Source organism: Triplophysa rosa, linkage group LG20 (genome assembly GCF_024868665.1).
Source record: "Triplophysa rosa linkage group LG20, Trosa_1v2, whole genome shotgun sequence".
In the NCBI taxonomy this organism is placed as follows: Eukaryota; Metazoa; Chordata; class Actinopteri; order Cypriniformes; family Nemacheilidae; genus Triplophysa; species Triplophysa rosa.
The window spans coordinates 19,830,410-19,854,727 of NC_079909.1; the positions used below are offsets into that span (position 1 = coordinate 19,830,410).

At 37.7% G+C, this 24,318-nt stretch overlaps 5 protein-coding genes and 1 long non-coding RNA gene across 6 annotated transcripts; 3 read left to right on the top strand and 3 right to left on the bottom strand.

Annotated features, from left to right (window-relative positions):
* Positions 1–1,048: 1,048 nt before the first annotated feature.
* On the bottom strand, positions 1,049–6,918 carry si:ch211-213o11.11 (probable G-protein coupled receptor). The gene is made up of 2 exons (XM_057362222.1): positions 6,722–6,918; positions 1,049–4,370 (listed from the first exon to the last, which is right to left on the bottom strand). Exon 2 carries the CDS (start codon positions 4,265–4,267, stop codon positions 2,957–2,959), a length of 1,311 nt encoding a protein of 436 aa, XP_057218205.1. The 5' UTR covers positions 4,268–4,370; positions 6,722–6,918; the 3' UTR covers positions 1,049–2,956.
* A 1,648-nt stretch (positions 6,919–8,566) lies between these two features.
* LOC130571128 (ADP-ribosylation factor 4-like) lies at positions 8,567–10,175 on the bottom strand. The gene is made up of 6 exons (XM_057361898.1): positions 10,004–10,175; positions 9,748–9,828; positions 9,546–9,655; positions 9,253–9,324; positions 9,045–9,170; positions 8,567–8,906 (listed from the first exon to the last, which is right to left on the bottom strand). The coding sequence occupies exons 1-6, from the start codon at positions 10,068–10,070 to the stop codon at positions 8,820–8,822; spliced, it is 543 nt and encodes a 180-aa protein (XP_057217881.1). The 5' UTR covers positions 10,071–10,175; the 3' UTR covers positions 8,567–8,819.
* A 538-nt stretch (positions 10,176–10,713) lies between these two features.
* Positions 10,714–12,325, top strand: LOC130570946 (ADP-ribosylation factor 4-like). The gene is made up of 6 exons (XM_057361489.1): positions 10,714–10,919; positions 11,081–11,161; positions 11,250–11,359; positions 11,487–11,558; positions 11,642–11,767; positions 11,884–12,325. Exons 1-6 carry the CDS (start codon positions 10,853–10,855, stop codon positions 11,968–11,970), a joined length of 543 nt encoding a protein of 180 aa, XP_057217472.1. The 5' UTR covers positions 10,714–10,852; the 3' UTR covers positions 11,971–12,325.
* A 558-nt stretch (positions 12,326–12,883) lies between these two features.
* LOC130570945 (ADP-ribosylation factor 4-like) lies at positions 12,884–16,317 on the top strand. The gene is made up of 6 exons (XM_057361488.1): positions 12,884–13,232; positions 13,611–13,691; positions 13,857–13,966; positions 14,763–14,834; positions 15,043–15,168; positions 15,488–16,317. The coding sequence occupies exons 1-6, from the start codon at positions 13,166–13,168 to the stop codon at positions 15,572–15,574; spliced, it is 543 nt and encodes a 180-aa protein (XP_057217471.1). The 5' UTR covers positions 12,884–13,165; the 3' UTR covers positions 15,575–16,317.
* Positions 16,318–16,434: 117 nt separating this feature from the next.
* Positions 16,435–18,786, bottom strand: pde12 (phosphodiesterase 12). The gene is made up of 3 exons (XM_057361487.1): positions 17,486–18,786; positions 17,330–17,408; positions 16,435–17,258 (listed from the first exon to the last, which is right to left on the bottom strand). Exons 1-3 carry the CDS (start codon positions 18,716–18,718, stop codon positions 16,816–16,818), a joined length of 1,755 nt encoding a protein of 584 aa, XP_057217470.1. The 5' UTR covers positions 18,719–18,786; the 3' UTR covers positions 16,435–16,815.
* On the top strand, positions 18,619–23,722 carry LOC130570949 (uncharacterized). Its single transcript, XR_008965033.1, has 4 exons — positions 18,619–18,727; positions 20,313–20,661; positions 21,087–21,248; positions 23,397–23,722. It is a non-coding gene; the product is annotated as an uncharacterized LOC130570949 (long non-coding RNA).
* Positions 23,723–24,318: the final 596 nt, after the last annotated feature.

Consider the following 24,318-nt stretch of genomic DNA (forward strand, 5'->3'; position numbering starts at 1 on the left):
CTGTTACACAAATTCACAAGATCACATTTTACAAATGTTCTTTCAGCCAGCCCTGGTTTAGTTTGCTTTATAAGTTAAAACTAATGCATTTGATTCCCGTCTGTCAAATCTCCCTATTAAAACAGAAAAAAACATTATGAAATATATTCACATATAGGCCTATTTAGATATACTAAGATATAAATTGAATACTATAAATACAATGATTTGAACCACATTACCAGAGTTATTATAGTTTTGAATTCATATTTGAAATGAGCTTTTATTGTTAGAATTGCTATATAAGATTAAATAATTTTTATTTGAGTTTAATATTGGTTTTTTGGTTTTGTTTAATATTATAATTTTAGTGCTTTAAATAATTTTTAGGTCAACATTTAATTTGATTTCAATGAACAGAAATGTTTTCAAAGATTTTATTTTTGTAAACTAAAAGAACCTTGTACCTTAAACAAAAAAATCATTTAAAATCAATGTTCTTTTCCGTTTAAATGTGTTGCTTTTGCACCAGTGCTGTGAAACAGCTGTCATCCAGCAGATTTACTATGATATGCAACCATAAGAGGTAGGTCAGAGATACACCCTGGGTTTGGGCCAAAAGTCCAATCAGAAAAGAAGCAGAAATATAACAGATAATCACTATTTACAGTAACAACAAGTGAAAAATGAATAATACAGCACCATACTCACAATGTATTATAACAGTTGCCTTGTGGTGTTTCTATTCATCCTAAGCAATTTTGGGAAAACTCTTGAAATCTTGACGCAACATCTGAGCAATACAATTTTACCAGGACAAAACAAAATCATAACTTCACTTGTGCACTTTCACCATAAATACATGGACACAGCTGTTACTGGTGATGTCTTTTGTTTTTGTCATGGCAGACCCACGTGTTTAGTGCAGTGAGAAACACATCGACTTGATGCGGCGCCGCAAGATCCGACAGGCGGATGACATCAAAGTACCGCGAGAGCGATTGGAAAGCAAATTTTTTTTATCGTTTTTCGAATCGCTCTCGCGGTACTTTGATGTCATCCGCCTGTCGGATCTTCGGCGCCGCATCAAGTCGAACAAGCCTATTGTTTACCATTGACATGCCATGTGCTTTCTCGTGTCTCGTCTTTGGCCCCGCCCCTCTCGTTCCCCGTATAGCTTTCCTGCTGTGTCTCATTACCCTCACCTGCCCATTGTTATTTCCTTTGTCAGTCTCCCTATTTAATGCTCGTGTGTTTGCTGTCTTGTGCTGAATCGTTTTGTAATCTCTCCATGTGATACTCATGTTTCTGGTGCCTTGTCAAAGAGTTATCTTCGTGCTTACTGGTTTATAGATTCCTCATGTTATGCTCGTGTTCCTCATGCCTTGTCATGTAATTATCCGTGGATTATCTTGCCTTGTTTTGGACGTTGTGTCGTGTTTAGGATTATTGTTTATTTTGCCCCCTCGCGGGAAGTGTTTGTTTTGAGTTCTTGTTAAGTGATCGTGTCCTGTTTTTCCCCATTGTGGGCTTTTGTTTTCTGTTTTGTTGCGTTTATTAAAGTTTGTTGTTAACCCCTTCACCACCGCCTGCCTGCACTTGGGTTCTTCCTCTCAAAGCCGTGACAGTTTTATTATTGGCATCTCCAATAATACAATAGACAATGCTGGTAATACTGTTCCACTTGCAAATAAACAAAGAACAATTAAATGTGATGTAATGGGTGACTCCATATACTGTACGTACTTTGAAAATAAGGGCGAAGATATTTCACAGACAATGGACATGACTGTGCCAACCATGCTGCCAACAGTCAGTAGATGACCAACCAATGAGCTGTAAACACAACATAACTCAACATATGCTGTACAATAGAATAAATACAGCAAAAAGCTGATTTCAGAAATTAAAATACACCTTTAGAAATAAATACCGTATGTACAGATAGTTTGCTTAAACAGTGCAATATTTCTTTGTATGAGGTTGTTCATTGCCTGCTCATTTTTTCCCATGTTAGACCTGCACAGCAGATGGATTGTTTTTCCAGTCACAAGTTAATATTGTAATATTCATCAAATAAATTGTAAACTGGTATTTTACCCAAAATAATATCAATTTCAATAAAAAACAGTATGGTCCCTTCATTTGATACAATGCTGTTCAAGATCAGCTAGATGTTAAAGGGACAGTTCACCCATAAAAGAAAGACTCAATTACTCACCTTCCAGTTGTTCCAAATCTGTATAAATGTCTTTGTTCTGATGAACACAGAGAAAGATATTTGGAAGAATGCTTATAACCAGACAGTTCTTGGACCCCATTGACTACCAACATTTCTTTGTTCTGTTGAACACAAAAGAAGATATTTTGAAGAATGTAGGACAACAAACAGTTCTGGGGCACTTTTGACTACCATTGTCATTTTTCCTACTGTGGGAGTCAATGGGGTCCAAGAACTGTTTGGTTCCAAGCATTCGTCCAAATATCATTCTCTGTGTTCAACCAAACAAAGAACAGGTTTGGAATAACTAGAGAGGGAGTAATTCATGACAGAATTTTCATTTTTGGTTGAACTGTCCCTTTAATGTATATAACGTAATAATGTACACAATGTACTGTATCTAATGTTTAACCAATAGCTGTCTATGTCTTGTGTGGAAAAAAATCTTGTTGGTCTAGCATGGTCTTGTAAATTTATGGGACTGTCTAGCGTGTTGACAAAATGTTTATATGCTCTTGTAAGTCGCTTTGGATAAAAGCGTCTGCCAAATGAATAAATGTAAATGTAAAATCACCATTGAAAAACTTTGTAATTGTTTGAAGACATTTGTTGTTTGCTGTTTGTTGCTGTAAGCAATGAGTTTTAAAATGTATTCTCTCAAAAAAACATTTGTTTCAACAGTTAGGAAAATATGAAGAAAAGAAAGTTTATGCTTTTTTGACTTAAGAATGGAGCCGTTAATTCCTGATTTAATGTTTAAGTGACTTCTTCTGCTATTTGTCCCGGTATCCAAAAGCTGTTTTGCTCCATTGTACTCCTCGGCGTGACCATATGGTAGCTGCATCTATTTCCCTCCTCACCCCTGTTCCTGTGAAAAAAATGAAAGACGCCCTCCTGGCCTGAACGCTCGTGACCGGACGCTGCGCCCTGCATCGGCCTACGGGGCGATCGACAACACAACAGCATCTTACACAACTCCTCCCTGATCTGACGGTTCAGCAGTCCATAAAAAAACGGGTTCAATGCAAACGTCGAGTACGCCAGCCAGGTGACTAAACCCTCTGCTTCATCGAAATCACTATGAGAAACCCCCAAAGACAGATGCAGATGAAAAGCAAAGTAAGGCAGCCAACAAAGCAGAAAGTGGCCCACGATAATGGCCAAGGTGATGGCCGCTTTCCAGCCCACCAGCGTTCTCTTCTTTCTGCGGGGGACTTGGTTTCTACGGACGCTGGTGCTGGTGGTGATGATGGTGGTCTGGCTGTTGACCGAATCGGAACGACGCTTTGGGTGCGGGGTCGGCATCGGCCAGCTAGGGATCGGCCCCCTGTCCCTGGCAGCCGTGTGGGCGACCTTATAGACATTGGCGTAGACGGCAAGTATGATAGCAGATGGTACGCAAAAGCAAACGGCGCAGAAAAGAATAGCGAACATCCGTCGATGTCCACTGTGGCTCCAATGTAGAGAGCAATGGGTGGCGGCGATGGAGCTTCTGCTGCCGTAATTGGACCACCCAAAGACGGTAGCCAGTCCGAGCAAAGTGGAGACCACCCAGACCAGACCCATCACGGCGGCCGAGACCCACGGGGTCAGCCTGGCCTCGTATCTCATGGGATGTACAATATAGAAATAACGTTCAATACTTATCACTGTTACAGTAAAAATAGAGGCAGATATGAGAAAGGCATTGAGGAACACGTAAAGCCGGCATTCGAGTACTGAAAACACCACGCCAGCGAAAAATGGTGAGCCGCAGACGATGCCCAGAGGCATGAGCAGGGCGGCACACAACAAGTCCACGATGCACAGGTGACCCACTAAACTAAACTTGCGAAGATGGGGAACTTTTAAAACGACGGCTAGGATGCAGATGTTTGCCAGCAGCGCTACCGCATTAAGGGTCACCATGACGACGAGGACCGACGTGTCTCGTAAACGTGATTGAGGATTGGACATGGTGCCCAGCTGCATGCTGGGAGCCAGGTGTTCTGGGTGGCCACGGCTCAGTGTCTCATTAAGTCCAGTTTCATTAAGCTCCGTTGATGGAGGTAATCCAGACGCATCCATTGTTTACAGCGTGGCGCACACGACACGAAACAGAACCAGGGGTTTCTCCATTTTCAACCAATCGGTAATATACGAGTCCTTGTCTGGAGGTCAAAGGTTAGCTCTGTTGAAGAAACAATATGAGAATTAATATTGACATTTAAATATATTTATGGCATATATTTTGACAGGTAGTATCAAAGCACACAGCACCACATAGCATTTGGGTCAATATCACAGCCTATCCAAATCACATTTTGTCCTAAAATCATATAGAAAAAGCTAATAAAAATATAGCTTTTTAATCGCATTTAATCGCATCCAGATTCAAGTTTGTGTTTACATAATATATGTCTGTGCATCTGCATATTTATTTTGTTTTATAAACACATACACCAACACAGTATATATTTAGAAAATATTTGCCTGTATTTATTTGTTTATACATGATTTTAACTATACATAAAGATTTATTCATTTTTATATTTTTCTTAAATATATACATGTATGTGTTTATAAATACAAAATTAATATGCAGAGTACACAGACATATATTATGTAAACACAAACTTTAATCTGGATGAGATTTATCGTTGAACAGCCCTAAATAAAACAAATATTATTTGTGTCATTATTATATTCATTATTTTTTGCATTCATTATGTTAATGATCATTTCGAACATTTCCCCCACCAAATTCATTTATTATTTTGGGGTGAAATGTGACCTAATCATTTACATTGTAAACAATATGTCCTAAAAAGTATAATATATATTGTTCGTAATACCAGGTCTGTTTTTTGAATGTGCATCTAGTGTAACATTTCCAGTGTGTTTTGGTGATCTCATGTGAACATGTGCGGATAACCATGCAGTAAGAGAAAGACTGAAGCTGGATCAATTGGAATAATTCATGATGCTCTATTAGTGGAGCTCTTAGTGCTGTAAGCGTTTGAAGTGGAGTATAATGAGAGTGTTTGTTTGTCTGCAGCTGCTGCATGGGCTTTCTCTGCCATTTGCATGAGCTCACTGTCACCTGCACATCACAATACACACATACAATCACTCTCACAGCCACAGACATCATCTTACTGCTGTCACTTACTGGCATTTATCTACTGGCAGCACAGTGGTTCTCAACCGGTGGCCGCAACGAGTTTTATATATGGGGACCGGGGTGACCAGGGGGTGGCCAAGGCTACTTTAGGGTGCCACACCATCTGTCACACCATGACAGAAAATTAGTGTGTAACCCGGACATGGCATCGAATTATAAATAAATAAATCCTAGGATTGCTGATTAGAGGTACAAGTGATCATTTACTTCCCACAGTTTGTCACAAATGTGACAAAAGTTTACAAAGCAATTGCACAAAGTAATGAGATTAATGTAATTCTAAATGTATGTAGATGAAATAAATTATAAAATAAAAATGTTGAAAACATAGTTTAACCCTGATAACTCGTTTAATTTAAACAGAAACAAAGCAGCACCAGTGGTGTCTTTAAACTGATGTGGATCAGAGCAGCATGTCAGATGTTATAAATATAAAACATAGGCCTATACTCATTCCATAGGACTGCAAGATTAAAACAAAATCATTGATTATTGCCCTTGATTATTAGCCTACTTTCATATATTAGAATAAACGAAGACGTTTTACACGCTACAAAACAAGCTCAGAAGCGTTTATGAATTATTTTATTGCTGCTTTGGTTCTCTAAGCTAAGGAACATAAAAATCAGTTATTCAAACGGGAAATATATAGAAAACAATCAAAGAACATTCAACATCACTCAAACACTCAATGGCTTCCGGTTATACATTAAAGAGTCTGACTATACATAATGAATCTCTTTCTTACAGCGTATCTCTGTACGCGGGTTGTTAATGATAAACTTCGTGCGCGTGGTGAACTTCAGCACAGCTCTTCTTCACCGGTGAATCCTTTAAACGCCTCCGATTGGCCAGTATATTCATACGATGAACTTGATTGGTTGTAATCCTCAAAGCTGTAGCGGAGCAAATGTAATGCTGTCACCGACATTCGTTCATTTTCACCTTCTCTTATTTAGATTGCGACTGTCGTAATTATTTTTTTATTATGCAGGGACCGTTTTCCCCCCTTTATTTTGAATGTGGAGGGCAGTTTTGTTCACCTTGTTGTCATTTTTCCCCAAAGCCTCTGTTAATTAATTTCCGACCCTGATGTAAACACCGATACTATCTCTTAATGCAGCCTAACCAACCTTAACTGAAGCTAACAACGTTAACACAATGAAAAATTGTTTAGGAATCCTAAACCCAAGGGTAAAGAGCGAAACGTTTTTTAAATATGATGCTTCCTTCTTGTGTATATTTTTCTAAGGTTAGAAAACGCTGGGAAAACTTTACATTTACGCACAATCTAAAGGTGTAACGTTAGAAAGTAGGTAGATAACACTGTAATGGTATGGTTCAACAAAAAAACTTACCTGAGTCTGACTTGAAATGGCTGGAAAGCGTGCACGTTTCAATATTCCATTTAGCAAATTGCAGCGATCCATTTGTTTCTTTTCTATCTTTCGTCAGCCTTTAAAAATAAATGTCAGATTTCGCGCTGTACAATCCATCACACAACTGTTTTTCCCGTTCTAAACAGAGTGAAATAAAACGCTGCTGTTACAGTGTGAATGGGATGTCAGTGGCGTTCAGTGCCACCCTCTGGCTCCGCCACTGGGAGTGGCGTGTGAATAAAGTGCATTTTCATATATTTCTCAATTTGGACGGCTGTTTAAAGCTGTTGACAGCTATTAAAGATGTAAATTGCTATTTTCGACAGGCAAATGACACCACACCGCGTCTGTATTATAAACTGCGAATAAACTCTCGCTCGTGTAAAAATCAATGAAATGTGCACTGTTCTCGTGATCTGGCAGATTAATCCGTTTGGAAGAATGCCCAAAATACTACAATTTTGTAATGGTTTTAATGCAATGGTTGAGCCAATGAGCTAATGGTTAGCTAATGAGCTAATGGTTCACAATGGCATTGTAATGGAAACCATTCGTTTCTGTGATGGTTTCTTTTGTTTTTATCATCTTTATACAGTATATATATAGGCCTATATATGTGTGTGCGTGTGCGTGTGCGTGTGTGTGTGCGTGCGTGTGTGTGTGTGTGCGTGCGCGTGCGTGTGCGTTTGTGTGCGTGCGTGCGTGCGTGCGTGCGTGCGTGCGTGCGTGCGTGCGTGCGTGCGTGCGTGCGTGCGTGTGTGTGTGTGTGTGTGTGTGTGTGTGTGTGTGTGTGTGTGTGTGTGTGCGTCCGTGCGTGCGTGTGTGTGTGTACTGTATGTATATATATATATAAACTATATCTAACATTTACACATTATCTTACCTATCCTCAGTGTACAGTATGGGGGGGTCTTTAAATGGGTTTAAAAAGGTTGCGAAGCACTGATCTACAAGAATTAAACCAGTATATATATAAACAATTTATGGGTCAAATACATAAGGATTTTCGACATGCCAATTTTAATATACAAATAAATACAAATGTCTGTTGCAATTATTCAAACATTAAGAATGTGGTGTACACATAAATGCAGATTCAAATTTTAAATTAAGTTATTTTTTCATCTATGAATATTAAACATTTAATGAAAATTAATTTATTTCCTTGACTTTTTGTTTTTTACAAATCTTTAGTATTTAAAGTGATTAGAAACAAAGTATTTGCTTTTCTTTGAGTCTCGGTAAGTAATCATCACATATGTTTGGTCTATAATTTTGTCTTCTTAACAAACTAATTTTCCTGAAAATTACACAAAACTGATATGTTTCAAATATACCATTGACTTAAACGCACTGTGTAAGAGATTCCTATATTTGATTTGTGTTATGAAACTTAGGAAATAGGTAGACGAACACAGATCATTTCAGTCAACACTACAGTCTTTGTAGCTCCTGTCCTTACTGCTTTAAAGAGAATACATATTAAAACAGAGTACATGTTTTATGTTTATGCAACAAATAAACCATTGTGCAGTCTGAAGCAGAACTGATAAATTAGACAAATTATAAACTTTTGAGCAACTGAAGATCAAATTTGGAAAAATAGATTTTATAGTAAAATCTATAGATTTACTTATGTGATTTTAAATCATTTAAACATAATATAAATGATAAAGAATACAATGGCATCTGCAATGCCAAAACGAAATTATGATGTAATTATTTTGCTAGTGATCTTTCTCTCTTAGAAAGGTGTAATATGCATGTAACATTTCCATGTTATTGTGAATGAGTAAATAAAGAGTCATAAGGCAACTGCTGGAATTAATTATGTATTAAATATCTCAAAATAAAAAAGTTGGAAACTGTACATAACATGAGATAATACAGCATATGTGTAATATAATAGCAAAATATGTGAATTCACAGAATACATTCATAGTGAATTAAAAATATAATTTTTACAGTATAGTAGAATATAACGGTACACCGTCCGGTAGAAGTGTATAATAAATAGGTCCATAACCTCGTGTATTGTCTTTGCATTCAGTTCAGCAGAAAATCAAGTTTTGCATTGTTATAGTTTGGAGAGTTGATCAGACAGCCAATCCAGTCCTTCATATAAACCTGATCCTGAAACTGCACAGGTTTGCTGAACATACCACTGAGACAGAAATAAAAAACATACCGCTCTTATTATCCTTTATGTCATTTCACTTGTATTTCTCATAACATGTTTTATTGTCTCATCCAACAAAGACAACATTCAGACCTGTAAACAATGACATCATATGTAACTCACCTGTCTGTTTTTGAGGGCATGTAAACCCAGTCTGTCTGTCAGCTCGTGTACTGGCATGGCTTTGGGTAAATCCTGCTTGTTAGCAAGTACAAGCACAACGACATCTCTCATCTCATCCTCCTGAAGCTGAAGAGAATACAAGAAAGCAAGTTCATTTAGATTGCATTTTACAGGTATATTTGTTAATAAATATACTTTCTTGACTTACAATCTTATGGAGTTCTGCGGCTGCCGTCTCAATTCTGTCATGATCACTGCTGTCCACCACAAAGATCAGACCCTGAATTACACAAACACACTGTTTACATGTGACATTTTTAAAGCTGTTTTACATCTGAGTCAAGCTATAAAATGTACGTTTGCAATGCATTATGTAACAAAATGTTACACCATTTACCTTTTTGAAATAAAGACATGTTTCGTTACAAATGTCCGGAATTTACTCATTTTAGGTGCAATTACAATTTTTAAATACTGTAACTGAAAATGATTAAAACTTACCTTAGTGTTCTGATAGTAGTGTTTCCAGAGACGTCTGATAGTGTCCTGACCACCAACATCCCAAACCGTGAATGAGATGTTCTTATATTCAACTGTCTCCACATTAAAACCTAGAGAGGAGAAACAGGGTCATTGATCACATGAACCAATTACATGAGTTTATGATGTAAATAACACAAAATAAAAATCTCAGGTTTCTTACCAATAGTTGGAATGCTTGTGACGACTTCACCAAGTTTGAGTTTGTAGAGGACTGTGGTCTTTCCTGCTGCATCCAGACCGACTTGGAGAAAAAAACAATAACAATATAATGAATTAAACATATAATATTTATAATATATATATAATTATTCATATAAAAGACATGAAGTTTCATTATATTTTACACAACAAATAACAAATACGACCATATTATGTATAAAAGAAGTGAGATACACGGACAAACCATATTTACTCACCCATTAACAATCTCATGTCCTTCTTCTCAAAGAGACGAGCAAAAACGTACGAGAAGAAGTTGCCCATCTTTACCAAAAACTTTGAAAAACTTCGAGTGTGAATATTCGATGTTTAACCCGATCTCTCGGACTGGTTGTGTGATCAGACTGTGTGTGTGAGTGCGTTTATATAGAGTCACAACAGCTTACTTTCACTTTGACTGACAGCTCAGCACTGGAAGCGCGCAGTTTCTCCAGCGTCAAATCCAACGTGTTCGAAATGACGTCACGTGTCTCTTTATTTCTATTTGACCATAACAACTTCATACACGCGACAGATAAACAAAAACTAAACAGTGCTTTTCCGCATTCAACCCAGTTTTTAAACCAAAATCACTGCACACACTTTGCTTCCAGAAAAGTTATTTACATTTAGCAGACGCTTTTATGCAAGGGTTAGGGCATTAAATGCTTTTAAAACCGTTGTTTTGTAATCTCAACCATTGTCGTGTCAGAAAGTTTGGATTTTATGTTGATCCTAACTAGACAGTACAATACGTTTTAATCTCAAAAGAAATATTGAGATAACAACACATTTAATCGGACAAGTTTAAATGTGTCTTTGTTTTTGTTTAGGCATGTTAAAATGTAACACATGCGGTGACGTCATTTTGAACGCGTTGGATTTGCCGCTGGAGAAACTGAGCTGCGCGTCTCGTGCAGTGTGGCGGTGTTGAGCTGTCAGTCAAAGTGAGCTGCTGTGAGTCTGTGACTATATAAACACACACACGGTCTCACACCACAAACACTCAGTCTGAGTCTTCACTACATCTGACAGCAAACAGCGTTTTCATTTGTACTGTTGGAAATATGGGCATCTTCTTCTCCAGTGTTTTATCTCGTCTAATTAAGAAAAAGCAGATGAGATTGCTTATGGGTGAGTAAATATTTTTTTCAGTTGTGCTGTTGTGCATCTGATTTTTTCACTTAAAAACTTTGATGGCCATATAAAAGCAAATGTGAATATATGAATATTCATAAGTTAGTCATAAGTGATTCGTGTACAGGTTGTCATTTTTTGGATTTTTTTTCTCCAAGTCGGTCTGGATGCAGCAGGAAAGACCACAGTCCTCTACAAACTCAAACTTGGTGAAGTTGTCACAACCATTCCAACTATTGGTAAGAAATGTATTGAAATCCTGCATATTCAAAGAATGTTTCTATATTATATGACTGTCGTTAATTGTGTCATCAATCGCCTCCCTAGGTTTTAATGTAGAGACAGTTGACTACAAGAACATCTCATTCACTGTTTGGGACGTTGGTGGTCAGACCACAATCCGAGGCCTCTGGAGACATTACTATCAGAACACTGAGGTAACACGCAACATTCTCATTAATTGCTGGGTTGTTGTTTTTTGTGTGTGTGTCTGGCACTTGCAAAATTAACCTTAAATTGTCTTCAACCTTTGAAGTGAACAGTCTGTGTGTTTGTGTAATTCAGGGTCTGATCTTTGTGGTGGACAGCAGTGATCGGGACAGAATTGAGATGGCAGCAGAAGAACTCAATATGATGGTGCGTTCAACAAGAAACTATATTTTTGATTGAAACCATTTCTATCCATCATTAATTTAATTAAACTATGTTGAACCGTTCAGCTTCAGGAGGATGAGATGAGAGATGTTGTTGTGCTTGTACTTGCTAACAAGCAGGATTTACCCAAAGCCATGCCAGTCCACGAGCTGACAGACAGACTGGGTTTACATGCCCTCAAAAACAGACAGGTGAGTTACATATCATGATGTCACTGTTCACATTGTTTACACACCGTTATCTGAATATCACGGTCTTTGTTAATAAAACATGTTAAGAATAATATGTTTCTGTGTCTCTCTCTCAGTGGTACGTTCAGCCAACCTGTGCAGTTCTAGGATCAGGTTTATATGAAGGACTGGATTGGCTCTCTGATCAACTCTCCAAACGATAACGATGCAAAACATTCAAGTGTGAAGACAATATTTTGTTTTAAACAGAATGATATATTGTTTATGATGTACTATCACATTCTTCTAAGCATATTGTTAATTCATATTATGATAATTCCCATTTTTTGGTTTATGCACTGAATTAGAAGACAATGCACAATATAGTTTGTTCAAAGATGGTTATTTATTACTATGCTACTGTATTTTTACTGCTGTATGGTGTAATGTTTATATTCTTACTATTCTAAGTGTACTGCTAAGTGTACTAAGTGTAGGCTAATAATTTGTAAATTCATATTTTGTTGTGTGGAATATTTCCCTAAATGTATTTTTGTTCCTATAATAAAGGATGTTTAAAAGCAGTTTATTTGCTGATTGCTGTGATTATTTATTATATTGCTGCTGGTTATTTGTATGATTCGCTAAATAATAATTGGAGAACACAAATCTGAAAATGTATGGGAAAGATTGTGAATTAGAACGAGACAGACAGAAAGACAGAACACAACAAACATAAAATAAAAATAATCAATAATAAACGAATGAATAAAGTAAATAAGGTCATATAAAATGTTTGATGCCTATACGCAGTATAGATATTTTATTGACATTGATCTTTGCACTGTTTATATGTTATTGATATCACCATTGATAACATGTACAAATCACATACAGCCATCTTAAAATAATAATAATATACAGGTATTCTTGTGTGTGCAATCTGCCGTCGGACGGTTTTGCATGACGTGGCACCTGTGACGTCATTTCGACCGCGTTGGAGCTGACGCGCAAACAGCGTGACGACTTCATGAGGCGCTGCGCAAACCGTTCGGCGTATGAAACTGAGATATCGCGAGAGCGATTTGGAAGCTGTGAAAGCCGTGCTCTCGCGATACTTCGATGTTTACCCCGATCGCTTGCGCACTGTGCCTCTCGAAGTCGATCACACCTACTTTCATTTGAAGAGAGAGTGCAGAAGAAAGAGAAAAACAGAAGAAAGAGGAAAGAGAGAAGAACGAGTGATTTTAACTCGTTTCTGCCAGGTTTAAAGTGAAGCCGCAGGCAGAGTTTGATGTTTCATGACAGTTCAGCTGTGGAGTGCTGACAGGCGCTGTGCTAAAGGCTAACGGCTGGTTTATCTTTCTCAAGTAACTTTTAACACGTTAACGCGTTTTCTTGTTTTTGAGTTGTTTTAACATGGGTCTGACTATCTCAAGCGTCTTTTCTCGCCTCTTTGGAAAGAAACAGATGAGAATCCTCATGGGTGAGCTGACAACTGCTTGTTTGCTGTCAATTAGCTTTTGTAAATGGCTCTAAATGTATGTTTACGACGAGTGTTTTTATGAAATACTATTTCAGTAGCTGAACAGTATATGTATTTTAACCACCTGAAAGATACTGCACCATATGCTAGTGTTTACTGGTAAACAATGGTAAAATTCCTAGACACTACTACAGTGTTTACTATGTTGTATAACGTTACTTGAATCTTACTGTGGTAAATTTTGATGTATTTACTACATGTATTAACTACTCTAACGCTAGTATTTATAAAAGTTAAAATAGTAATACAGAATGCTGTAGTCTTCAGGCAACCTAAAGTTTCCAAGACGTTTGATTTATTTTCTTTTTCTTCGGTTAGTTGGTCTGGATGCTGCTGGGAAAACAACAATTCTGTACAAACTCAAACTGGGAGAAATAGTCACAACCATTCCAACTATTGGTGAGTAATATACAAAGATGAATTGGGAGACAGAATGTGACTTTTTGACAAGTTTGTGGGATGTATTTAGTTCAGTGTAAAGATTCTTTACGTTGAAGCTCTGTGGATCTTGATGTTAACACTCGCTGTATCTCTACAAAAGTGTAACACATGAGTGCATTTCAGGTTTTAATGTCGAGACGGTCGAGTACAAGAACATCAGCTTCACCGTGTGGGATGTGGGTGGCCAGGATAAGATCAGACCTCTGTGGAGACACTACTTTCAGAATACACAGGTAACTAGATGCTTGAATTTCACCTCACACAATGTTAAAATACAGTCACACGGTGGGGTCACAACAGGAGATCCACAGTCTGAAATTTGTTTGTCCTTCTGTAGCGTTTCTGATTGAGTTCGATCACTCATCCTGGTAAACCGTGAGAGCTGTAGTTATATTCAGACTTCACGTGTTCTTTGTATGAGGACGTTAGTGTTTATATTAGGATTAAACTGAGCCATAGTTTGATTCCGAGAACTTAAAGTCATAGTTCTCTTTTGAACCGCATAGTTCTCCGTTTCATTGTTCTGTCCAATGTTTGCAATGGTACAAAGTATAGTTGTATTATAATATATGTAAAAATGTGTTGAATATAACTTTATATAAGTGGGTGTTATTTATAAAGATAAGGATGGAGTAGTTCGTGGAGTGTGACAGAATCAGATTTTTTGTCTTTAAATTTTACTGAATGGATTGTTTTGGATTACTACGCACTTATTGACAGCTCAAAACTGATCAAATTACATAAAATATTGCGAAACCTTTGGAATATTTAGACGTCTGTGAATGAGGTTAGGTTAGGCCAGTATGACAAAGTAACACACTGTCAAAAATCAAGAAAAATAACTCAAACATTGTCATTCATCATAAAACTTCAATTGAATTGCCTAAATCGTACATATTGTTTAAATGTCATAAAGAATAAGCATTGAATTCTCTATTCATTTAATAGTCTTTAAAGACCAGATGTCATCCTTTATATACGTCAATTAGTGCAGGTGTCCGATTCACCTGTGTTGTGTTGTTTCTTCAGGGTCTGATCTTTGTCGTGGACAGTAATGACCGTGAGCGAGCACAGGAAGCTGCTGAGGAGCTTCAGAAGATGGTGAGGAAACACACACCCTTCCTAGCAAAAACTCACCGTTCTAAACTCAGTCACACCCAGCATGAAACCAAATGCATGCTCTCACTCTGTACCTGCAAGAGAACTGCACAACCTGAATAACACAACCTCCATAATAAATGTGCACCATTCATTAGTCAATCAGTGTTGATGAGAGATCTCAGTCTGCAGATGTTCTGTCTCCACACAGCTCCAGGAGGATGAGCTGAAAGATGCTGTTCTCCTGGTGTTTGCCAACAAACAGGATCTTCCCAACGCCATGCCCATCAGTGAGATGACCGACAAACTCGGCCTGCAGACTCTCAGGAGCAGAACTGTGAGTATCTTATCACACACACATCTTGGTGCCTTACAAAACTTAGTGCAGGTGCATTTTTATTGTTAATAATATGCACTCTTGAAATAATGATTGAGTACAATAATCATAAGCTTAATTTTGTATTTTCATGTCATTTGTTTTCCTAATTCAGTCTAGCTGCAATAACAAATATTTTTGCTGGTCAGTGTTTGACAGTATAGGACTAAAAATGAGTACCATGTATAAATAAATGTTAAACAACAGGTCATGTCCAGGCCTTATGAAAGTAATGTTACACATCAGTCTGTGTGTAATGTAATACTTTTCTCTCCATCAGTGGTACGTCCAGGCGACCTGTGCGACTCAAGGAACAGGTTTATATGAGGGATTAGACTGGCTGTCTGAGCAGCTCTCCAAACGCTAACCCGCCTGTTCTGTTCATCCAGAACTCATTTTACCAAAGGACATGATTACTAGTGGTTACCAAAAATTCACCTGCTGATGTCAGCGTTGGCAGTGCCCAATACGTCTCAGTCCTGTTTTGTGTTTTGCTTGACTGACATTTTTCCTGCTTTATTTCTTCTATTGTCATTCCATTAGATGTGTGTAGCCATATAGTCTTTATTTCTGACCACACATATGAACAATACATAAGGTTTAGAGCTCTTCTTCAGGTTGTATGTTACTGTTAGTGTAGTACAGTACACACTAGAATAACAGCTTTTAGTTTTTAAACGATGACACTTTTATGAATATTTATAAAATGTTCATTTATTTTTTCCTTTATTTGTTACTCTTTGCCATTCCAAACGTCTCGTTCGCTGCAGTGTTGGCATGCTTCACATCAAGCGAAGAGTTCTTCCAACATTAAGTAATAAATCAATGTGGTCACGTGCTAACAAGCATATAGATTATTTTTGTAAATAAGAAGCCTTTGACGCATGTAATCACGATCGCCTTAACTGAACTGTGCTTTACAATGTGATGCACATGTCAAATCTGCTTTATTTTGTACCAGACAAGAACCAGTAAAAATTAAACATGTCAATTTGATGTTTATTCTCCCATGTGCTGAAACTTTGAGAGAACCTGTGCCAGCTGTTTCCACTTCAACTGTCTCAATAAACCTTTCAAATACAAGTCTAAAATAAATGTGGGCTAACTTGCTGACTCAAAATCTCATTTTTTAGTGAATTCCATTTTACACCCTTATTCACTTATACAGTGTTTATCTGTATCATCAAGTGTAACATTAGTAGCAATGCACTTTTCTTATGTCTGTAGTTCGCATCTAATCATTTAGCAGACACTTTCATCCAATGTGGCGTCTAAACAAATAGTTTATTTTATTGCAAATAATCTTACTTGCTGTTAAAATTGTCTGGTAACATTGTCAATGTTCAATCATCAAAAGGTAAATTAATGAGATGAGATAAAATTACCAAAAGCTGAACATTTACTTCATCCATGTAGTGTTTTTTTAATGCTGAATATTAAACACTATAATTCATTATAAATAATATTTTCTATATCAAGCATCCGGCTATGTGACGGAAAAACAAAGCTAAACATTAAAAATGTACTTAATGTGTTAAAGAGTTGGTTATGTAGACAGCACAATGTCATTTTTATTTCATTTCCATCACACAACATCCACATATTCTTTCACCTCCATTTGAGGTCACAAACCAGTGCGATGTGATCAGAGGGGTGCGAGACGCTCGGCAAGGCCTGACAGGTTGTGACTTCTTGATGGCTGGGCAGAGGAATAATCTGATCCACCTGCAACACGTGCGGCTCCACGAAAATATAGTCTAGACACCCCTGGAAGCCTCCGACGTAGTTGGTGTACTCTGGAAACCCACAAGCGCTGACCAGCTGTAAAGGGTTTACCAGTGCCATCTGAACCAGTTCCTCCGGACCGCTGGACGCCCAGTCGTCATGATTCTCCAAGACGGATCCCTGACACACGAGCTGGAGGAGTCCAGAGGTGGGTGTGCTGTTAAAATCACCCGAGAACATAAGACACGCTCCAGGATGCTTCTCTGTAACCACCTGCTTAATGTGCTTCAGAGCAACAGCTATCTGAACCAGCCGGACATTTCCACCTGAACACAACACAGAAGGTGTTAGAAACCTTTAGCAATTTACGCTAAAATGTGAAACAAATCAAGATTACCGGTAGGATGCCAGTACAGGTGCGTGTTTCCAACACATATTACCCTGGAAGGGTCACACAACGACTGCAACACAGTTACCTGAGAAATTGAAATAGAGATGCATTCTTAAACATGGTCAACAAAGCAACGCTGGTGTACGTTGTGTAATAAAATACCTGCAAAGCTGTCGATCGGTTTTCTATCTTCTCCTTGAGGCTGGAGTTGGTGGACACCTTATCCATAAGTTCCTGATGAAGAGGATCCGTCATCAAGGCCTTGCTTAGCGTAACGTCATACTGGGCGAGCATTCTAAACTTGGACCTTCTAAAAAACGTTGCCAAACCCTCGTGCTGTCTTTCCTTGATCTTAAAAACACCGTCCAGCCCAAAAGCATCGAGCGCAGGAGACAAACTATCCGTGAAAGCACCCTTATCAACCTCCTGGAGGCAAATGATATCTGCATTATACCCAGAGAGCTCCTTCTTGATCAGATTATGCCTGTAGTCCATCTCCAGCGCGTACGGAGCACAATAAGGGTACAGGACGGTTTTGGAAAGATCTGTTTGAGCATAAATGTCAGCTAGTATATTATAAGACACAACCCTCACTGAAGTCTCGTCTGTGACTCTCTGGGTGTACATGTGCCTGTTATCAAACGTGCATGTACCCGGACCAGCCTCCACGGTGCCTGCGGACACCAGCTTTACGGGTTCTCCAAACCTGGATCCATTCCCTGGTGTGCATTTCAGCATCACCTTCAACCCAATGTCGAGGTTAGATGGTGTGAATACACGTTCATCTCCAGCCTCGCTCCAGCAGTCCTGCTCTCCGCTCATGTGAGAGTTTGGCGAGTTCTCCTTGAACCATCTAAACTCGCCGTCCTTGACGTCTCCAAACTCCACCTCTAATTTAGGACAAACCGGAAAGCCAGACATCAGAGATGAAGGTAGCTCAGACACAGTGAATGTTGGAGGGTTTCTCACCACCTCGTAGGTAATTTCTCCCACGTGCAGCACAGCTCCGTCCTTCCATGCGTCTGAATTCGCGGTGTCCAAAGTCACGGGCTCTCCGTTGACGCACAGTTTGATTTCTGGTTTCTCAATCGCCGCAGCTGTTTCACCTCGACTTCGTTTTGATTTTTTATCTTTGCTTTGTGCTTTGATGATACTGTTGGACATTCTGGCCAGAACTTTCTCCAGCGGTTCTGTTTGTTCTCTCAGCATGTGTTTGTTGCTCCCGTCCAGAGTGAAGCTGATGGTCAGTTTGCTCTCGCATGGCACGCACCTCACCACACAACTCTCCATGTTTCTAAAAAAGCGGTTGTTATAGAGACTTATGTGGGTCAGAACCGGTGAAGGTGACGTTAAACGGCACAACAATCGAGTTGAGATTGACACCCGACTCAACATGAGCACCCGGTAAGTGAATTCAACAATCCACTGGTGACTTCCGCGAACAGCGCGTCACTGTGGAAAAAAGCTAGTCTTTTCATTCTCAACACCAGGTTCGACATACTTTTATATTTTTTTTGTAAAATGCATCTGCTTTTATTTGCATTATATTTAAACTGAAATATATATTTTTATTTCACATACATCAGATGAGTCGACAACCCCGAAGCGTTGTAAAATAGTTGCGAAACGGAAGTTCAAAATGCTCGAGCGTCACGTGATTTATGTAGACTTCACAGAGTGTTTTTTATTCATGTACAAAGCTCAATATAAACTTTTATGCCACGGCACAATACAATTCTTAACAGATGTATTAGTGTTGATATAGCATTTCTAAAACACAAAACAAAAGAGAAAATACACAATATAATGTTTAAAACACACATACGCTTTAAGTCTTTAAAAGGGAACACAATCCACTTCACATTTAAATGTACTATTAGACCAAAGTTGTGCGCGGATATGTAACAGGATAATAAAAGTGTTTACGGGGGGTAAAAATACGGGGGGTAAAAATTCGTAACAACAGCTTTTAACAGTAGTGTACGTCCAACACAATAATTCTAGCATTATTTACCAATGTAGTATTTTACTATTTTCCCTAAAAACAACTGGATGGTTGACACTTTGTGATAATAATGTTTGTTTCAAAATACTTGTTTAAATGCAAGAAACTAGTTTATTAGATATAAAAAATTGTGACAAGACCGGCTGTTAGTCTGTGTTAGTGTGGGATTTTTCAACGATTTCAGTGCAGTTTACAGTTACGTCCAGTAGGTGGCGGCAAGGGACCGTTATGAGTGAGTGCTTTATTCAGGAACTAACTATGGCTATAAAAAAAAAACAAGTTGATCAATATAGTGGATAGATATATACAGAGAGAAAATTACCCCTCAAAAAAGTAGAAGCTTCCTCTTCCCGACTGCGAGTGGAGGTTTATTATTCTCCATGTTTTGCGACGCCGATCAAGCACTCATGTCAACGATGTCCTGCGCTTAGCGTCTTTAGACGTGGGGCGGGGCCTTTAAAATTCTAAGAGATATGACAACGAGCCCATAAACAAGACATTTCTTGTCATTTGTGGTATTTCAGTCTCTTGAAACACTTTTTTCCCACAAGTAAATATAAATGTGACTGGTGGTCATGTCATTAGCATTGTATGTGTCAGTCTTGATTGATGTCACTGCATCATAGCCCCCTGAGGCCTCACTTCATTATCCGAAAGGAAATGATCACATTTGCCGGTGAACTACTATTATTTTTATATTTAAGATATATTCATATTATAGATTTGTAAACGTATATTAAACAAAAGGGAATTGAATCAATAGAGAAAATGAAGCAAACTGATTAAATCTCTTGGATGGCGTGAGACTATCACCAGCACTGAAGCAAAATGACCTGCATCTGCACGAGTCAACAATCTTCAGTCACATTTATGCACATTACTTGAATGTGTAAGTGAAGTGAAAAGGGTCGAACTCACTGTATTAGATACAGTACATGTATTACGTGCAGGTGCCGAACTAAACTGCGTTGTTCCTTAACACAGATGATTATGATGGGAAGACACCATTCCCCCACTACAGCCAGGACGAGATCATGATTTGAAATGACATTTGGGCATCTGATAGCAATGATTTCAGTGTATAAAAGTCCGGGATGAACCTGACAACACATCATCAGAAAAGAGTGGAGCACTGTGATGGCGGAGCAGCCTGATGATGATCTTCGGCCACTACACTGACCTTCATGAGATTGAAGTTCTGGAACACCATTTCTTTATTATTCTTAAATTAAAAACAACACATACATGTTTAGGCCCACATGGATTTTATTTGAATTCTTTATGGATACTTGGAAGGTATCATTCATCTTTTACCTGCAATAAAAGATGTTAGGTCAGTAAATAATGCTAGAGCACTTACTCTATTCTTCTTTATATTGTCAAGGTTTTTAAGTTTTTGCTTTTTAATTTGCATATATCCAACCTTTAAAGACTTTATACGACCTTAAAAGTTTATACATGGATGTGCCTTGTGCCTTTTGTGGAGAGAATACATTAAATACAATAAAAATAACACAATATTCATATTTTCCTAATCTTTGTACCACAAGTTTTATAAAAGAGAATTGATTAAAAAGAGAATTAAATGTTCATTTATCAGTTATACAGTAGCTGCTTGTAAAATGTAACAAATATAGGCATTAAAAGCACAATCACGTTTACATTTCTCGACACATTTCAGTGATTTACGAGTACAAATGTATTATGTCTCTAGTCACTTAATATCTCTATAGTTATGCTTTAAATGAATCATTTCAGATGAACCAGCACTAAGGCAGCATATAATCGAGTAATATCACTCACAGTCGCTGCTCCTGCCCGGGCTCTCGGGTTTATACGACCTGATGGAACACAGTCACTGCTGGAGGCTGAAGCCAGGACCGTTTTCAACGACAGCACCCTCATGCCGGAAGAGAAATGGTAAAAACTTATCTTTGTTGTGTTTTGGTCTATCGATCGCTGTTGGATTAACACAAAACATGACTAAGGTTTGCCATTAAGCCACTGTATTACATCTTTTGATATTTTACCAATAGATTGTCGAACTTTGTGAGGTTAACTAGTTATCCAGTCGATTATGGCCTGTGATTTATTTCAGTGTTGGCGCTGTGTTGTATATATATACAGTATATAAAAACACAATAACATTACCAATAACATTTTTATTTCTCAACTAATTTCAATACTTTACTACTGTGTGTACGTGCAGTACTCCACGTTTTGGATAACAGCAAAAGCCATTTCCCCAATGAAAAACTATTTTTTAGATAATATGTAAATGAAATTAGTGACCTTGGGTGTTTTGTCGATGTGCTTATCAGCCACAGAGACACGCTGCTTTCGCACATAAGGGACAGTTCACCCAAAAATGAAAATTCTGTCATCATGCACTTTGTTCCGATGAACACAGAGAAAGATATTATTGCTTTTGTATTGCATTCTCATAATGTGCTTTTGATTTTTTTACTTTTCGGGGTATACAAAAAGTCTTTTGGCTCATTATACCTGTAAAAGAAACAGTGCCTAATAATACGGAAGACGAAAAATGACTTGAGTATATATAAATAAATGCAGAAATGTACAAATAATTAAATCAATAAGTAAATGAATATATAAATGTGTAAATAAATAAATCTGTCAAAAATATCAACTTTGTACCATTTTTGTAATACTACATTTATTTATTTCTGTGTCCGTATGTTAATGAGGTAGGCGGTCCTTCTCAATGCAGGATAGGGTGTTTGCGCATGACGTCACGTTACTGCGTTTGAGTAGCGCGACGTGCAGATGGCGGCCATGAAGTGTGTTCTACTCTACATAGGAAATACACAAGCTCAAAAGGCCTCTTTTGCGTTGCTTATGGTTGCCTAAATCAACGAAACCCTGAAACCACAAGACGTTTTTATTGTATAGCAGAAGTTGCTGTTCATAAGGGGGAAAATACAAGTATAAAATAACGCAAGAAAAAGTGGCTTGTAAACCTGTCTCCGTCGAGAAGAGACGAGTCGGATAATAGGGACTTTCTAACACGCTTAACACGCCTAAACAACGACCATGGAAACACAGCACTCTCTAAACTCTATAGCTTCTGTCAAAAGAACGAGCCCTTACGGACAAATCTCACGTTAAGCTAACGTGCCTTAAATAACGACCACGAAAAACCAAATTAAATACATTTGTTTATCACTGATATCAAATATCAACACGATAACAGAAAAGTTTTATGTTCTCAGCTGCTTTGAGCCACGTTATGCGGTGTCCTTATACTTCTAAGGAGGAAATAAATGTAGAAATGCAAAAATAAATGAATAAATAAATGTAGAAATACAAAAATGGTACTAAGTTAATATTGTTGACAGATTTATTTACGCATATACAGTATGTATTCATTTATTTATTGATTTAATTATTTATACATTTCTGCATGTATTTATCGATTTATTTATGCATGTATTTATTTATTTAATTATTCATTTCTGTGTTTATGTATTTATGCATGTATTTATTTATTTGTTTATTCTTAAGTCATTTCTTGTCCTCCATATAATAATTCTGCACACCTAACTATAAAGCATTTCTCACTTCAAGCCTTTGTTAACCATTAATAAATCACTTATAAATGATTATATACACAATTAATAGCAGATTGATGTGGTTAGGAATTGGTAAAATGTGCCTGGAAAAAACATGATAAGTATGAGTACCTCATAATTATGCAAGCACTGTATTTAGTAATACAGTAAAGCCGTACTGTTTTGTTTTGATTTTTAAAGTGAACGAGCCGTGTTCTGATCATGTGCATTTCATCTACCTTAAATTAAATCACATTAGCGATGCGTACACAATTATTAAATCTAAATGAATGCTTGACAAGCTTGAGCTTTAATAATTCCGTATGACAATAATAAATAACTGATCAAGTCTAACCATCTTTAACCGGAGCCAAAAGGTTTCTGTACTGCACGTGCACACAGTAGTAAAGTATTGAAATTAGTTGAGAAATGAAAACGTTATTGTGTTTTTATGCAGAAAACTGCAGCTCCACCATTTACTTGTATGTGTTTATAGTCAGCTTTGGCCACTACCAAGATGGCGGCGGCGTTGACGTACGATCCAGGGACCAATGTCTATGCTAAACCAAATCAAATCAACCCAAGGACAGTCCCGGAAGGATATAAATATACAAAATATTACTTTGATAAAAACGACAGTAGTGGTACAAATGAGGATGACGGGAAGTTAGGGCGCTTCAACAGGAGCAAGGTCACGTGGAGAGTTTCAAAATGTAGGTACCTTATATTGATTTTTATGAAATTTATAACGAGACGATGCATCGATCCATGTCGATGTATTGTTACACCACTATTTCTAAGTTACCAGACAAAACCTCTTATAAGGCGTGATATAAAAATACAGGTAGTATACATTCTATTACTTACAATGAACAAAATTAATGAGCATTTTAAAGCAATGATAAAGTGATCATAGAGATATTATAAGAAATAATATTTGTAGAATTCATAGTTCTGTATGATGATCCAGAGCTTACGTCATCTACGGTCCTCACAGAGATCATCTGAAGTCTTCATAAGTCTGGATGTAAACTGGAGCTGGTGTAGTCTCTAGTTTCCTCAGGATGGGCATCCGAGGTAGAAACAGAAAAACAGATGGAGAATAATTAGAGCAGCTGCTGTTCGCAACATTTCAGTCAGAGTTTGTGCTTAATCTCATATATAACTGGAATGCAAGAATCAAGACACATTATGAAAAAGCTCGACTAAAGAGATGTGTCTTAACATCAGATTTAAACTGGGAGAGAGTGTCCCAAAAGGTGCCAGATGTGAAAACGCTCGACCTCCTTTAGTGTGCGTGACTGTAAGGACTACCAAAGAGCACAAGGGCCGGTTTCACAGACCCGGTTTTTATCTTCAACCAGGATTATGCCTAAAATATGTCAGGGCAAGTTCTCTTCAGTTGAGACAGCTCAAAT